Here is a 16,718-nt window from a genome sequence, read left to right as displayed (position 1 = left end):
CAGTCCAAGGATGGTGCTGGGGGTAGCCCACAATCATTGCCACACTTCCAATGACAAAATAGCATGTCCATAACTTACTAACCCTAACCGGTACTTCCCTGGAATGTGGGAGGGCGCTGAGGCACTTGGAGGAAACCCACATGTTTATGGGGAGAACGTACAGACTCCTTACAGACAGCAGTGGGAGCTGAGCCCGGACCTTCCAAAACCTGGCACTGCAAAGCATTACGCTAACGACTCTGCTGCCATTCCACCCATGGATGACCAGCTTTCTGACACCTGGAGTGGCCCAAGTAAAAACCAACTTGCATTTCTAAAAAGGTAAACTTAAAACCAAGTTCAGCAAACATTTGAAAAATTCCTTAAGTGTTAGAATGGTGGTTGAGTCCACCATTGTGACTTTTATGGGGTGGGGGGTACAAGGTGTTGCTGGGAAAACGCCACTCACTCTGCATTTAAAAAGTCCAGATCATTCATATACCCACTCAGCACCAATCCACCGGGCACAACTACACCATCTGCCTAAAGAGCAAGCCAAATCCAACATGGACAATCATCATCACCAGGGTCAACATGTAGTCCTCAGGAAAGTAACGGTATATGTCATTGACAAAGTCATCAAGCACCACTTTCTCACCAATAACCTGCTCACTGATGGCCAGGCTGAGTTTTGTTGGGACCATTAACTCGATGTCGCAGGCTGTATTCCAGGGATAGGGTGAAAATAACTGCCTTTAACATCAAGGCATCATTTGACTGAGCATGGCATCAAGGAGCCTTGGTAAAACTGATGAGTGGGCATTGAAGGGAAACTTAGAGATCTTGCAAATCCCTGGGATATTAGTGCAGGAGTTTCTCAGTACAGTGTCCTTGGCCCAACCATCTTCAGCTATGTCATCAGTGACTTACAATGTTCAGGATACATTTATTACCAGAGTACGTACACATTATACAACCTTCAGATTCGTCTCCTAACAGGCAGCCACGAAGCCAAAAGAACCCATTTTTTTTTTAAAAAAAGAAGAAAACCATCAAACACCCAATATGCAGAGTGGGGAAGAAAAATCACACAAACAATAAATGCAGGAAGATGGCCTTCTGAGCTGAAGTCCACAGAGAGCCTGGCCCGTCTCTTTCCTCAAGCCCCAACACTCTGACCTTCTCAATCCGGCCCGATGCCCAAGTTGTCCAAACATCAGGTCTTGTTGCTTCGATATGCTGCAACCTGTCACCTTGATTCGGCCCAGTGCTTCACCTGTCATTCAAACGTCGGTTTTATGGTCCTTACTGAGAAAGTTTACCAATGACCGCACCGGACTTAGTCCCGTGCACAACTCCTCATTCTGTGCCCCAGGAGTAAAGCCTGGAGCATGTCGCTGAACACCAGCAAGAACGGTGCTGTTGACATCCGCTGATTGCCCCACCTCAGGGTCAGCACCGATCTGAGGCTCGACCCCCGTGATATCAGGAGCTGGTCAGAGGCCGGGTATTCTGCACTGAGGTGAAGGTGTCACGATGTCTGCTGCAGCTGCCTCATAGCTGCAGGGACCCCAGTTCCGCTCTTGGGACCCCTGTTCAGTCCTGACTGGCGCTATCAGTATTCTCCCTGTATCCACATAGATTTCCCCTGGGGTGTCCCAGTTTCCTCATGTACCCCAAATCCCTACTAGTTGGTTGACTAGTTGGTAAATCTACGTCACTCCTAGAGTAGGTGGGCGAGAGGAGAACCTGGGGAGAGTTGATGGGAGCATGAGAAAGTTGCAGAGAGGTCCAATGGGATTGTCTGAGAGTCACCATAGGCATGATGAGCCACATGGCCTGTCCCTTTGTAAAAGGAAATGTAAATATGAAACAATATGAATGACTCAGCCCTGACAGAGACAGGCTCCTAGTGGAATCCGTGACACTGACTCTGGGCTGATCAGAGTCTGATGGGTTAATTCCCAACTAGAAGATGAATCTGATTTTGGAGTTGGAGATCCATGTTCAGAAAATGTAATTCTTCCTTGAATTAGACATTGGGCTTTCTCACCATTCATAATGTGAAGGAATACTTGCCAATGTCTGGATATGTGCAGTTCTGGAAGTGTGTGAAACAAAGCAGCCTGCCTGATTGACTCTCCATCCACCACCATAAACATTCCTTCTCTTCACCACTGACATGCAATGGCTGCAGTATGATCCATCTACAAAGTGCACCGCAATTCCTCTCCCAGGCGACTCCGACAGCACCTCCCTAACACGCCACCTCTTCCTCCCAGTAAAAGGAAGGTAGTCTACAGAGTCCTGGTGTTGCCTGTACCACTCTGTAGGTCCCAGTCCATGTTTGTACAATGTTCTGACTTAGACATGTACCTCTGGTGGGTCTAAGTCATGAATTCTGTGCCCACAACCTCATGAGAATACCGTCAACGTGACTGCGACCTTGCAGAAGGTGGGTCACCTATAGGAGTTACCTCTGGTTACCATGTTGCAGGAAGGATGCAGAGGGGATTCACTAGGAGGTTGTGTAGGGCTGAGTGTTTAATTTATTGAGAGAGACTGCTTTCCCCGAGTGGAGGCAGTTAAGGGGGCATGACTGCGGTGTATAAAATTGAGGGGTTGAGATAAAGTAGGCTGCAGGAAGCATTTCTTCTTATCAGAGGACTATAAAACCAGTAAGTCAATTTGGGGTAATGCATAAGAGATTTCGGGAGATCTGAAGGGGACCTGTTTCTCTCTGGGTAGTGGGTGCCTGGAATTCTCTGACTGAGAGAACAGTGAAAGCAGATTCGCAAACAGTATTTAACAAGTGTCCAGACAAGCAGTCAAGTGCTTCAATTGCCCAAGCATAGAAAGTGCTATGATTGTGACTTCATCCATCAAATGGACAAATGCCCTGGCTTTGTAACCAACACAGAAACTACATGAGAAAGTACAGTAACATAACCTGTTGTGTTGAGTACCTAACAACAGACAGCATATCCAATCTGTAGGTTACTTATGATGTAATGCACTTAGCAACATGCAACCAATCCATAGCCTGAGAACAATCATGACATCAAAAATGTAGCCAGCCTCACTTCTAGCTCACTTATGATATCAGAACACCTAGCAACAGTTAGCCAATCCCTGTTTGCGATCAGCAAAGAACAGCAGACACTCGGCATTGTATCCAGCTAGGAGGATCTGTGTTTATTCTGAAGTAAGGTTATGTGTTGCCTGCTTGATGTTCATGCATGAATCCCTCTTCAACAACAGGAGGTCAGAAATGCACACAGTGAAGAACTTATGGGAATTCGTCACGAAGAAGAGATGGAAATGTCTGACGACGACTGTGAAGAAAGTCCATCTAAAACCCCCAGAGCAGATGAATCAGGTAAGCTCTTCCCAATTACTTCTATTAATGACACTTAACTAAAGTAGTAAAGTAGAAGGGTTTGAGCTAATGTCATTGTTCTAACAGCAACAGTAATTCAGAAAGTGAAACTTTTTTCTTGTGTTATTGTCATTTTGGTCTCAGGGAACTTCCCTCATGACCATAAACAAAGTTACCAGTGTGAGCCTTGAATTCCCTTGGCCACACAATACCCGTAGTTAAGCCATTAAGAAGGAATGTGCCTCATCGCTTAGAATGCTGCTGGTATTTGTCTAATACATGCCATTGGCAGTTCTTTTAACATTCATTTTCCGAAATTCATTTATGGTAATTTTCAGTATGTTTCGATATGTATGTAACTAATACACATTGGATAAGGGCAATAATGTTGGCCTTGTTGGCAATTCCCAGATCCCAGAAAAGGATTATTTTTCTGTAAAGGAATTTGTCCCTTTACAGTGTCATGATACTGTGCTTTAGGCATGAGAATTTACAGAAGGAGAAATCAGGTCAATGGATTTCAAAATTAGCAACGGACCTGAAAAGAATCGAACAAAATACTTTCTAATGGTGAATAGTCAGAAGTGTTGGAGGTCCCAGAGGGACTTGGGGCCTGAGTCATTACCTAAAGTCATTAAAAGGTTATAGACAAGTCTAGAAAATGATTTCAGTGGCAAATGGAATGCTGGCCACCTACTTCTACAAAATGGCCGCAGATCAGCTGCGAACTCATAAAATATTGGAACCATGTTGAGAAAGAAATGCAGACCTCTCACCATTGTGTCCCTGCTGGTAGGCTCCATTATCACCTCTGCAGAGTCCAATCCTCAGTGCCCTTGTTTCCTTGTTTTATTGAGCACAACTCTGATGTCAGTCTCTTTCTGGCCAGCGGGAACAGAGCTCTCAGAGAAACCAACATTTGACTTACTCCATTGCCCAGCCAGCTGTCTGTGTTTAAGGACATGCACCATTTATAGGGACAACTCCCAGATCAGCAGAGATCCAGAGTAGTGAATTATAACTGGCCAACACAGACAATTATCATGGTGTTTTGCAAAGGTTTATTGCGGTAGCCCAGCACTCTAACAGAATGGTAGATCACTCCTGAGGGACGGTATTGGCTTCTCCTGTGACAGCATGGGTTCCTTCAGTGTCCTGGTTACTTTTCACATCCCAGAGGGTTGATAGGTTCATTGTGTACTGTAAGTTGCGCCATGTGCAGAATTGGTGGGGAGTTCATAACGTATGGAAATAGGGAAAATAAAAAATAATACTAATGCATTATAATGTGAAGTTGCTGGTTGGCAAAGACTCAGCGTGCTGAAGGTCCTGTTTTGTGCTACTGCTCTTTATGACTCTGAGAATTGTGTGGAATGCATACTTGAGGGATTGGTTTAGCAGATTATTCCAGACTGCAGTAACACCGTGGTGACTCCAGTTCCATTAGTTTCCTGCTCACAGCATCTATGTGATTAGCTCTAAACTTACTCAAACTCAATTACTGCTCCTTTCACAGAACCCAAACTAAAAAGCCTTTCGCTCACCACGGACTTCCAGAAAGGCAGACGGTATTCGGAGAAATCGATGAGCAATGAAATGTAATTAGGTGACTTTGATATCTTATGAAAGCCATCAATTCCCTCTGCTCATTGCTTGTGGAACTTGACTTTGATGCTACGTTTCAAATGTAACTGGTCCCTCAATGAGATCGCAGTGGAAAATGTTCAGGTCTCGATCGAGTGAATTGTTTACTTTAAATTCTCATGATGTCAAAGAGGACTCTTCTGAAGGTTAGCGAAATGTCAACAAGTTTTAGAAGTTGCTGTTTTGAACATTGTAAGATGTGCAGGTGGTTGGGAAACATTAAATCCTTGTTGTATCCAGTGAAAGCACTCAGTGATCCCTGCATACAGATCGTCGGAAAATGTCCTGAGCTCTCCTGTTTAATTACAATAATGTAATGTTCATACTTAATTACCTTGCAGAGTACACTGATAGAATTTGTCCTAATGGGGTAGGTCATTTACTGTCTCTGCACACTGGACAGTGGCCCATTCTGGGTGTGGGTGTCCTGGACGTTATCGTGTGGATAGTCAGAGGCTTTTCTCCACGGCTGAAATGGCTAACATGAGAGGGCAAAGTTTTAAGGTGCTTGGAAACGGGTACAAAGGAGATGTCAGGGATTAGCTTTTTACACAGAGAGTGGTGAGTGAGTGGAATGGGCTACCGGCAGCGGTGGTGGAGGCGGATATGATAGGGTCTTTTAAGAGTCTCCTGGATGGGTTTGGTCGCCGGCTGCTCAACCATGGTTTTCAGTCGGGCGCTGGACGCTCGGAGAGATTCGATGGGGGGGGCGGGCGCTCGGCCAGGGCCGTGTTCGAGTGGTCGGTGACTTGGGCCAGCTCCCCCACCAGACTTAGTCTGGTGAGGAGGGTCTGAGGACACCAGACTTAGTCTGGTGAGGAGGGTCTGAGGACACCCAGCAGGACTGAAAAAAACAAGATTGACAAAGGGCGGATGAGCTCCTTGTGAGCCAACGGCCATCTTCCGTGGAAGAGATTAAAGCCTCACCACGTATCTATGAATCGTATGCTATGCACCTGGTTAGAGGAGACATGATGAACTTGGGCGCTGCACCGTGTGCCTGGACCTGCCTAAGGCCTCTGCCAAAGGAGGGACCGAACTCGAAGAAGCGGCCGCAGCTGGAGGCCGACACGGCCTCGGGCTCGAGTTCGGCAGGGGCGGTGCCAAGGCCGCCAGCGAGAACAAACTGGAGGAGAGGCTGTACTCGGTGCTGTCGCAAGATCGAAGAAGGTGGAGGTGCACAGCCGGCAACCCCGGATTTGGGACGGCACCCACTGACTGACTGACTGGATGGGTACATGGGGCTTAGAAAAATAAAGGGCTATGGGTAACCCAAGGTAATTTCTAAGGTAAGGACATGTTCGGCACAGCTTTGGGTGAAGGGCCTGTATTGTGCTGTAGTTTTCTATATTTCTGTGACAGTGATGGCCTCCTTTGATGCTGAAGCCACATAACAGGTCCCTTTCTTTCTTTTTAGATCTTTTTATTGAATAAGTATACAAAAGGGTAAGCCATATAGGCACTAATACACTGTTAGAATATAATAAAATTACAGGAGATAATAATGCAGAAAAAAAAGTGATACAAACAATGTAATTTAAACATAACATACTAAGGTAACATAATAGTATACTAATTTTATATCTATATATCAATAGAGAAAAGGAAAAAAAACCCACCGTGCAACTAAACTAAAAGCAAAGCAAAGCAATGGGCTAACTTGGAACCAAGTAGAGTTAAAGAACTTAAAATCACGTCCTCAAACCCGACCTCATTAAAAACAGTAAAAAAAAACAAGAAGGGTATATAAATATGGAGCAAAAAAGAGAAGAAAAAAAAATTACATTAAATGAAAATATTGAATAAAAGATCTCCAGGTCTGTTCAAATTTAAGTGAGGAATCATAAAGATTGCTTCTAATTTTCTCCAAATTCAAGCATAATATCGTCTGAGAAAACCAAAAAAAGGTGGTTGGAGCATTAAGCTCTTTCCAATATTGTAAGATACATCTTTTCGCCATTAAAGTAAGAAATGTAATCATTCTACGGGCTGAAGGAGAAAGATTACTGGAAATTTTAGGTAGTCCAAAAATAGCAGTAATAGGATGAAGAGAGATATCTATATTCAATACCTTTGAGATAATATTAAAAATGTCTCTCCAATAAGTTTCCAGAGTAGGACAAGACCAAAACATATGAGTTAAAGAGGCTATCTGCCCCGGACATCTACCACAAAAAGGATTAATATGAGAATAAAAGCGAGCTAATTTATCTTTGGACATATGTGCTCTATGAACAACTTTAAATTGAATTAGGGAATGTTTAGCACAGATAGAGGAAGTATTGACTAATTGTAAAATCTGCCACCAGTCATCCACGGAAATGATAGAACCCAATTCCTGTTCCCAATCTACCCTAATCTTATCAAATGGAGCTTTCCTAAGTTTCATAATAATATTATAAATCATAGCCGATGCACCTTTCTGACATGGATTAAGGTTAATTATAGTATCTAAAATGTATGTAGGAGGAAGCATTGGAAAAGAAGAAAGTATAGTACTTAGGAAACTTCTAACTTGTAGATATCTAAAAAAATGTATTCTTGATAAATTATATTTATTAGATAATTGTTCAAAAGACATACGGGAACCATCTAAAAATAAATCCAAAAACCGTGAAATACCCTTAGTCTTCCAAATTTGAAAAGCACGATCCGTAAAGGAGGGATGAAAAAATATGTTACCTAAAATAGGAATCGCTAGCCCAAATTGGTTAAGATCAAAAAATTTTCTGAATTGAAACCAAATACGTAAGGTATATTTAACTATCAGGTTAGATACCTGTTTGAGGCGTTTCAAATCAAAAGGAAGAGAGGAACCTAAAATAGAGGCAAGTGTATAGCCCTGAACAGATTGTAATTCCAATGCTACCCATTTAGGAATGGATAGTATATCCTGGTCAAGTAACCAAAATTTCATATGTCAAATATTAATTGCCCAATAATAGAATCTAAAGTTAGGTAATGCTAAACCTCCATCTCTGTTAGCTTTCTGTAAATGTATTTTACCCAGTCTCAGGTTTTTATTTTGCCAAATAAATGAAGAAATTTTTGAGTCAACTTTATCAAAAAAAGATTTTGGAACAAAAATTGGTAATGCCTGAAATATATATAGAAATTTTGGCAGAAAAAACATCTTAACTGCATTAATACGACCAATCAAAGTTAAATATAAAGGAAACCATTTAGATGAAAGTTGAATAATATGGTCAATTAAGGGTAAAAAGTTAATCTTAAATAAATCTTTGTATTTACAAGTAATTTTAATCCCAAGATATGAAAAATAATTATTAATCAATTTAAACAGAAAGTTATGATATAAGGGAAGTTGTTTATTAATCGGGAAAAGTTCACTCTTAGTAAGATTTAATTTATAATCTGAAAAAAGACTAAATTGTGCTAATAACTCTAAAACAGCAGTGATGGATTTTTGAGGATTAGAAATATATAAAAGTAAGTCATCATAGAACCATAGAAACTACAGCACAGAAACAGGCCCTTTGGCCCTTCTTGGCTGTGCCGAACCATTTTCTGCCTAGTCCCACTGACCTGCACATGGACCATATCCCTCCATACACCTCCCATCCATGTATCTGTCCAATTTATTCTTAAATGTTAAAAAAGAACCCGCATTTACCACCTCGTCTGGCAGCTCATTCCATACTCCCACCACTCTCTGTGTGAAGAAGCCCCCCCTAATGTTCCCTTTAAACTTTTCCCCCCCTCACCCTTAACCCATGTCCTCTGGTTTTTTTTCTCCCCTTGCCTCAGTGGAAAAAGCCTGCTTGCATTCACTCTATCTATACCCATCATAATTTTATATATCTCTATCAAATCTCCCCTCATTCTTCTACGCTCCAGGGAATAAAGTCCTAACCTATTCAACCTTTCTCTGTAACTGAGTTTCTCAAGTCCCGGCAATATCCTTGTAAACCTTCTCTGCACTCTTTCAACTTTATTTATATCCTTCCTGTAATTTGGTGACCAAAACTGAACACAATACTCCAAATTCGGCCTCACCAATGCCTTATACAACCTCATCATAACATTCCAGCTCTTATACTCAATACTTCGATTAATAAAGGCCAATGTACCAAAAGCTCTCTTTACTACCCTATTTACCTGTGACGACACTTTTAGGGAATTTTGTATCTGTATTCCCAGATCCCTCTGTTCCACTGCACTCCTCAGTGCCTTACCATTAACCCTGTATGTTCTACGTTGGTTTGTCCTTCCAACGTGCAATACCTCACACTTGTCAGTATTAAACTCCATCTGCCATTTTTCAGTCCATTTTTCCAGCTGGTCCAAGTCCCTCTGCAGGCTCTGAAAACCTTCCTCACTGTCTACTACACCTCCAATCTTTGTATCATCAGCAAACTTGCTGATCCAATTTACCACATTATCATCCAGATCATTGATATAGATGACAAATAACAATGGACCCAGCACTGATCCCTGTGGCACACCACTAGTCACAGGCCTCCACTCAGAGAAGCAATTCTCTACCACCACTCTCTGGCTTCTTCCATCGAGCCAATGTCCAATCCAATTTACCACCTCTCCATGTATACCTAGCGACTGAATTTTCCTAACTAACCTCCCATGCGGGACCTTGTCAAAGGCCTTACTGAAGTCCATGTAGACAATATCCACTGCCTTCCCTTCATCCACTTTCCTGGTAACCTCCTCGAATAACTCCAACAGATTGGTCAAACATGACCTACCACGCACAAAGCCATGTTGACTCTCCCTAATAAGCCCCTGTCTATCCAAATGCTTGTAGATTCTGTCTCTTAGTACTCCCTCCAATAACTTACCTACTACTGACGTTAAACTCACCGGCCTATAATTTCCCGGATTACTTTCCGATCCTTTTTTAAACAACGGAACACATGAGCCACTCTCCAATCCTCCGGCACTTCACCCGTAGACAGCGAAATTTTAAATATTTCTGCCAGGACCCCCGCAATTTCAACACTAGTCTCCTTCAAGGTCCGAGGGAACACCCTGTCAGGTCCCGGGGATTTATCCACTTTAATTTTCATCAAAGACAGCAAGCATCTCCTCCTTTTCAATCTGAACAGTTGCCATGGTCTCACTACTTGATTCCCTCAATTCCATAGATTTCATGCCAGCTTCCTTAGTAAATACAGACGCAAAAAACCTATTTAAGATCTCCCCCATTTCCTTTGGTTCCGCACAAAGCCAACCACTCTGATCTTCAAGAGGACCAATTTTATCCCTTACAATCCTTTTGCTCTTAATATACTTGTAAAAGCTCTTTGGATTATCCTTCACTTTGACTGCCAAGGCAACCTCATGTCTTTTTGCCCTCCTGATTTCTTTCTTAAATATTTTCTTGCACTACTTATACTCCTCAAGCACCTGATTTACCCCCTGTTTCCTATACATTTCATACAACTCCCTCTTCTTCTTTATCAGAGTTGCAATATCCCTTGAGAACCAAGGTTCCTTATTCCTATTCAATTCGCCTTTAATCCTGACAGGAACATACAAACTCTGCACTCTCAAAATTTCCCCTACCGATCACATCTTTGCCAGAGAACAACCTGTCCCAATCCACGCTTTTTAGATCCTTTCTCATTTCTTCAAATTTGGCCTTCTTCCAGTTCAGAACCTCAACCCTAGGACCAGATCTATCCTTGTCCATGATCAAATTGAAACTAATGGCGTTATGATCACTGGAACCAAAGTGCTCCCCTACACAGACTTCCGTCACTTGCCCTAATTCGTTTCCTAACAGGAGATCCAATATTGCATCCCCTCTAGTTGGTCCCTCTATATACTGATTTAGAAAACTTTCCTGAACACATTTTACAAATTCTAAACCATCTAGACCCCTAACAGTATGGGAGTCCCAATCAATGTATGGAAAATTAAAATCCCCTACCACCACAACTTTATGTTTCCTGCAGTTGTCTGCTATCTCTCTGCAGATTTGCTCTTCCAAGTCTCGTTGACTATTGGGTGGTCTGTAATACAATCCCACTAATGTGGCCATACCTTTCCTGTTTCTCAGCTCCACCTATAAGGACTCAGTAGACAAGCCCTCTAATCTGTCCTGCCTGAGCTCTGCTGTAATATTTTCCCTAACAAGCAATGCTACTCCCCCACCTTTCATTCCTCTGCCTCGATCACATCTGAAACATCGGAACCCTGGAATATTAAGCTGCCAGTCCTGCCCCTCCTGTAGCCAAGTTTCACTAATTGCTACAACATCATAATTCCACGTGTCAATCCACGCCTTCAACTCATCCGCCTTCCCCGCAATACTCCTAGCATTGAAATATATACACCTCAGAAGATCTTTACCACCACTCACAACCTTTCTATCAGCGGATTTGCTTAAACTTTCAATATCATTTATTTTCACCCCAGCCACACTGTCAGCTCTGGCACTCTGGTTCCCATCCCCCTGCAAATCTAGTTTAAAGCTTCCCGAATAGCACTAACAAACCTCCCTGAAAGGATATTGGTCCCCCTGTGGTTCAAGTGTAACCCGTCTCTCTTGTACAGGTCCCACCTGCCCCAGAAGAGGTCCCAATGATCCTGAAATCTGAAACCCTGCCCCCTACACCAGTTCCTCAGCCACTTGTTCATCCTCTAGAGCATCCTATTCCTACCTTCACTGACACCTAGCACAGGTAGCAATCCTGAGATTACCACCCTTGAGGTCCTGCTTTTCAACTTCCTACCAAGCTCTCTATACTCACTGTCCAGGACCTCTTCACTCTTCCTTGCTATGTCATTGATGCCTATGTGCACCACGACATCTGACTGATCACCCTCCCACTTCAGAATGTCATGCAATCGATCAGAGACATCCTTGACCCTGGCACCTGGGAGGCAACAAACCATCCTGGATTCTCTGTCACGACCACAGAACCTCCTATCTGCACCTCTAACTATCGAGTCCCCTATCACTACCCCATCAGCATAGAGTGATATTTTATGGGACTTTAAGCCCTGAGTTATCCCAGTAATATTTGGAGATTCTCAAATGGCAATTGCAAGAGGTTCTAATGCAATATCAAATAATAAAGGACTAAGAGGACAACCTTGTCGAGTACCTCGAAAAAGAGGGAAAAAAGGTGAGCTTAGAGAGTTAGTACGGACCGAGGCCACAGGAGAATGATATAACAGTTTGATCCAGGATATAAATTTCAAGCACCTTAAATAAGTAAGGCCATTCTACTCTATCAAAAGCTTTCTCAGCATCTAAAGAGATAACACACTCAGGAACATTTTGTGAGGGGATATAAACAATATTTGACAGTGTGCGAATGTTATAAAAAGAGTAACGATGTTTAATAAAACCCGTTTGGTCTTCCGAAATAATAAAGGGAAGTACTTTTTCTAATCTATTTGGTAATAACTTAGAAAAAACTTTAGAATCAACATTTAATAAGGATATTGGTCTATAAGATGCACATTGAGCAGGGTCTTTATCCTTCTTTAATATTAGAGAGATTGACGCTCTATTGAAAGATTCGGGAAGTTTACCAAGTTTTAATGAAGCCTCGAAAACCCTACAGAACCAAGGGATTAATGAAGGTGCAGAACATTTATAAAATTCTACGGTAAACCCATCAGGGCCAGGAGCTTTCCCCAAGTTCATAGAGGAAATAACATTCTTAATCTCATCAGTGGTAATGGGAGTATCTGGCATAGAAGACATATCCTGTGAAATCTCAGGGAAGTCTAGGTTACCTAAAAAATCATTCATATATTTAGAGTCTCGAGGAGACTCTGATTGATATAAGGAAGAATAAAAATCAAAGAAGGTTTGATTAAGCCCCACATGATCAAGTATCAGTCGGTCATTTTGATTATAAATCTGATTAAATTGAGATTTAGCATAATTAGACTTCAATTGGTTAGCCAACAGTTTGCCAATTTTGTCACTGTGTACATAAAATTCACTTCTTGTTTTCTTTAATTGGTTTACAATCGAAGACGAAAGTAATAAACTGTGTTCCATTTGAAGTTCAGTTCTTTGTTTATATAACTCCTCAGAGGGAGCTGTAACATATTTCTTATCAATTTCCTTAATCTTGTCCACAATTACCAACTCCTCCTGCTTCAGCTTCTTCCTCAAAGCAGCAGAATACGAAATAATCTGACCACGAATATAAGCTTTAAAAGTATCCCAAAGAATGTTCACAGAAATATCCTCTGTATAGTTGATTGTAAAAAAAAGATCAATCTGTTCATTCATAAAGTTAACAAAGTCGGAGTCCTGAAGCAACAGCAAATTAAAACGCCATTGTCTATTATTTTGTGTATTGGCCTGAATTTTAATAGAAAGCTTAAGTGGAGCATGATCCGAAATGGTTATAGAGTCATAATCACATTTAATCACTGAAGAAATAAGACGAGAGTCAATAAAGAAATAATCAATTCTTGAATAGGAATGGTGAACATGTGGAAAAAAAAAGAAAAATCTTTTTCCTGAGGATGCAAAAACGCCAAATGTCCGTCGACCCAGAATCAGAGAGGAATGAATTAATCAAAGTTGCAGATTTGTTAGGTAAGGTCCGTAGAGGAACCAAATGGTCCAAAGCTGGAGATAAACAGGTATTAAGATCTGCACCCCAGATCAATGAAAACTCATTCAAATTCGGGAACTGATTGAATAATGATTTATAAAATTCTGGATAGTCCATATTGGGAGCATAAACATTAACCAAAACTACCTTTTTATTAAATAGTAGACCACTAACCAGTAGAAATCTACCATTCGGATCAGAGATAATATCATGTTGTTTAAAAGTAACTGAGGAGTCTATAAAAATAGAGACACCTCAAATCTTAGCATTAGAGTTCGAATGAAACTGTTGTTCCTTCCAGAATTTAAAAAAATGTAGTCTGTCCCCCCTCCGCACATGGGTCTCTTGTAAAAATAAAATTTGTGCTTTAAGTCTCCAGAACACTTTAAAAACTTTTTTCCTTTTAATAGGATGGTTAAGACCATTAGTATTCCAGGAGACAAAATTAATAATAGACTCCATAAACCCTAAAGTCAACCTGCAACAAGGAGGATTGATGATAGGCTCGACCCACGAACCCGGAAAGGGAACAGAACAAATCAGAGATACCGGGAAGGAGAATGCAACCAATACTTCAATAGTGTACATAGCCCAAGAAGAAAAAAACTAAAATGTGAAGCCCCTCCCACCACCCCCCACCCCATGACCCCAAGGCTAAATCCAACACAGACCAGCCAGAAAGAAGCAAGCACTAAAACTACCCCATGACTTCCGATAGACGCTCCCTAAAAAAAGTGTAAATATAAAAAAGATCAGCTAGTTATAAAACAGTAAAAGAATAAAAAAAAGTAAATGAATTAAACAAACACTTAATATAACAGGGAAAAAGCCAGAAAATATAAAAAAAAACGCAACAAACCCCAGACCCTATGAATAAACAAAAAAAGAAATGAAATTATTAACATAAACTAGTTATGAAAACCTACAAAAAAAAGTAGATTTAAAAACTACAAAATTTAAGGCCTCAAAGGAAATACGTGGAATGACGTTGAGGGAATAACCACCCAGAATCCCCTGGGAAAAAGAAAGGAATGACGCAGATAGAAAGAAAGTTTAGCAACCATATTAATTAATCAAAAATAAACTTTTCTGCCCATATAAGGCAAAAAAAAATTAAGGCCGACAGATTCACAACCTCCGATCAAACGGAGATAGTTAAAAATTACGATTAAGATGTTGAAGGTGAAAATTGATCCAGATAACTCTGGGCATCCGATGGAGATTCAAAAAAACGGAGGGCTCCATCCAACGTACGAATCCTTAGACGTGCTGGGTAAAGCAGCGCTGGTTTTAAATCCATCTTGTAGAGTTTCGACATCACAGATCTGTAACGAACCCGTTGATCCCGAATTGGTTTACTGAAATCCTCCACGAATCGGAACTTAAAATCCAAAAAATCAATGCAACCTTTAGATCGAACAAATCGAAACAGTTTCTCCTTGTCTTGAAAGTAATGAAAACGTAAGATGATATGTCGAGGTTTATCTGACTTAGACGAGTATGATGGAACTCTGTGAACACGATCCAGTAACGGTGGTTGGTCAGGAAATACAGTAGGAAATGCATCATCCTTTAGAAGTTGAGAAAAATACTTCATAGGGTTATCAGATTCAACAGCTTCACGCACCCCGATCATTCAAAGATTCTGCCGTCGCATTCTGGATTCTAAGTCATAGTTTTTAGAGGTCAAAAAGTCAAGTTTCTTCTTCATTACATTAATTGTTTCTTCGATTTTCTCCATCTTGAGTTCATTTTGTTGCGTGGATTTTTGAAGATCAGATATAGCCGACTGATGTTCCGTAATAGATATTTGTATCTTCTCGATTGAATTGGCAATTTTCTGGAAATTAATTGAAATTTCTGCACGAATCAGCTCCGTAATAGAGGTTGAAATTTCCCTTTGAACTAGATCCGATATAGCTTTCAAAGTCACCGGTGGTTCAGTCGGAGGAAAATCGGTACCTTTCAGTCTAACCGGAGGTTTGCCGTCCTTCCCATTTTTTCCATTCTTAGACATAGCAGACCTTAAAAGCATCGGATTATCAAAGAGCCCAATTTATTTCAAAATATTGTAAAAGTCGATGCCTTAATGGTTAATTAAAATATAGCTGATCATAAGAAGAAAAACTCAGAGGTAATGGAGCGAGTCAAGAACACGACTTCACTCCATGAGCTCTACCGGAAGTCCTCACATAACAGGTCCCAAGATCCCCTCAGAACCATTTTCATCTTAGATTCACATGTGAATAAATGACAGTTTATGGAAGGAGGGGTGGGACAAGGGGGTCAGATAAAATGTGGAATTGAGGTTACAGTCATATAAGCCACTGATCGATTCAGCCAGACACTTTTGGACTGTAAGAGGGGTTAAAGTTTGAAATTTCCTCTGGATCCTCATTGTTACAGAGAGGAGGAGACAGTAAGTCATACAGTCTGCCAAGTTCACTCCATCTAAATGTAGGGCAGTGTTGTGCAGTATTAACCTCCAATCTCACAACCACACTATCGCCTCCCTTGTGAGAACAACAAAACTAACAAAGGATTGGAGCAACACACATCAAAGTTGCTGGTGAACGCAGCAGGCCAGGCAGCATCTCTAGGAAGAGGTACAGTCGACGTTTCAGGCTGAGACCCTTCGTCAGGACTAACTGAAGGAAGAGTGAGTAAGGGATTTGAAAGTTGGAGGGGGAGAGGGAGATCCAAAATGTTAGGAGAAGACAGGAGGGGGAGGGATGGAGCCAAGAGCTGAACAGGTGATTGGCAAAAGGGGATACGAGAGGATCATGGGACAGGAGGTCCGGGAAGAAAGACAAGGAGGGGGGGGACCCAGAGGATGGGCAAGAGGTATATTCAGAGGGACAGAAGATTGGGTCTAGTTTCTGTGAGAGGGTAGTCACTGACACATTGAGGAATTGAACAAATCTCTGGATGTACATACAGATTTTATGTACGAGTATCTGAGCTCCAGTCTCACCATCATCTGGATTGAGACGGAATAGCAGGAGTTTTTTGTACACCCAACATCAAGTCCCTGGTATTGCAAAACTGCAACGTCAGTGTGAAAAACATCCTCTGACTATGGCTGTCTGCCCTTCTCAGCTTCCGTCACCTCAGTGTGAAAAACATCCTCTGACTATGGCTGTCTG

At 41.5% G+C, this 16,718-nt stretch overlaps 1 protein-coding gene across 2 annotated transcripts in view; it reads left to right on the top strand.

Annotated features, from left to right (window-relative positions):
• Positions 1-16,718, top strand: part of enox1 (ecto-NOX disulfide-thiol exchanger 1) — a 420,328-nt gene that overhangs the window by 80,483 nt on the left and 323,127 nt on the right. For both annotated transcript variants that reach the window (XM_072260823.1, XM_072260824.1), the window contains exon 9: positions 3,241-3,358. In XM_072260823.1, coding sequence (XP_072116924.1) covers positions 3,241-3,358 — 118 coding nt within the window. The remainder of the gene's footprint in view (positions 1-3,240; positions 3,359-16,718) is intronic.

The sequence above is a fragment of the Mobula birostris genome, chromosome 6 (genome assembly GCF_030028105.1).
Source record: "Mobula birostris isolate sMobBir1 chromosome 6, sMobBir1.hap1, whole genome shotgun sequence".
Classification (NCBI taxonomy): Eukaryota; Metazoa; Chordata; class Chondrichthyes; order Myliobatiformes; family Myliobatidae; genus Mobula; species Mobula birostris.
The sequence above is the reverse complement of the archived record's forward strand: the minus strand, read 5'-3'. Positions and strand labels throughout refer to the sequence as shown.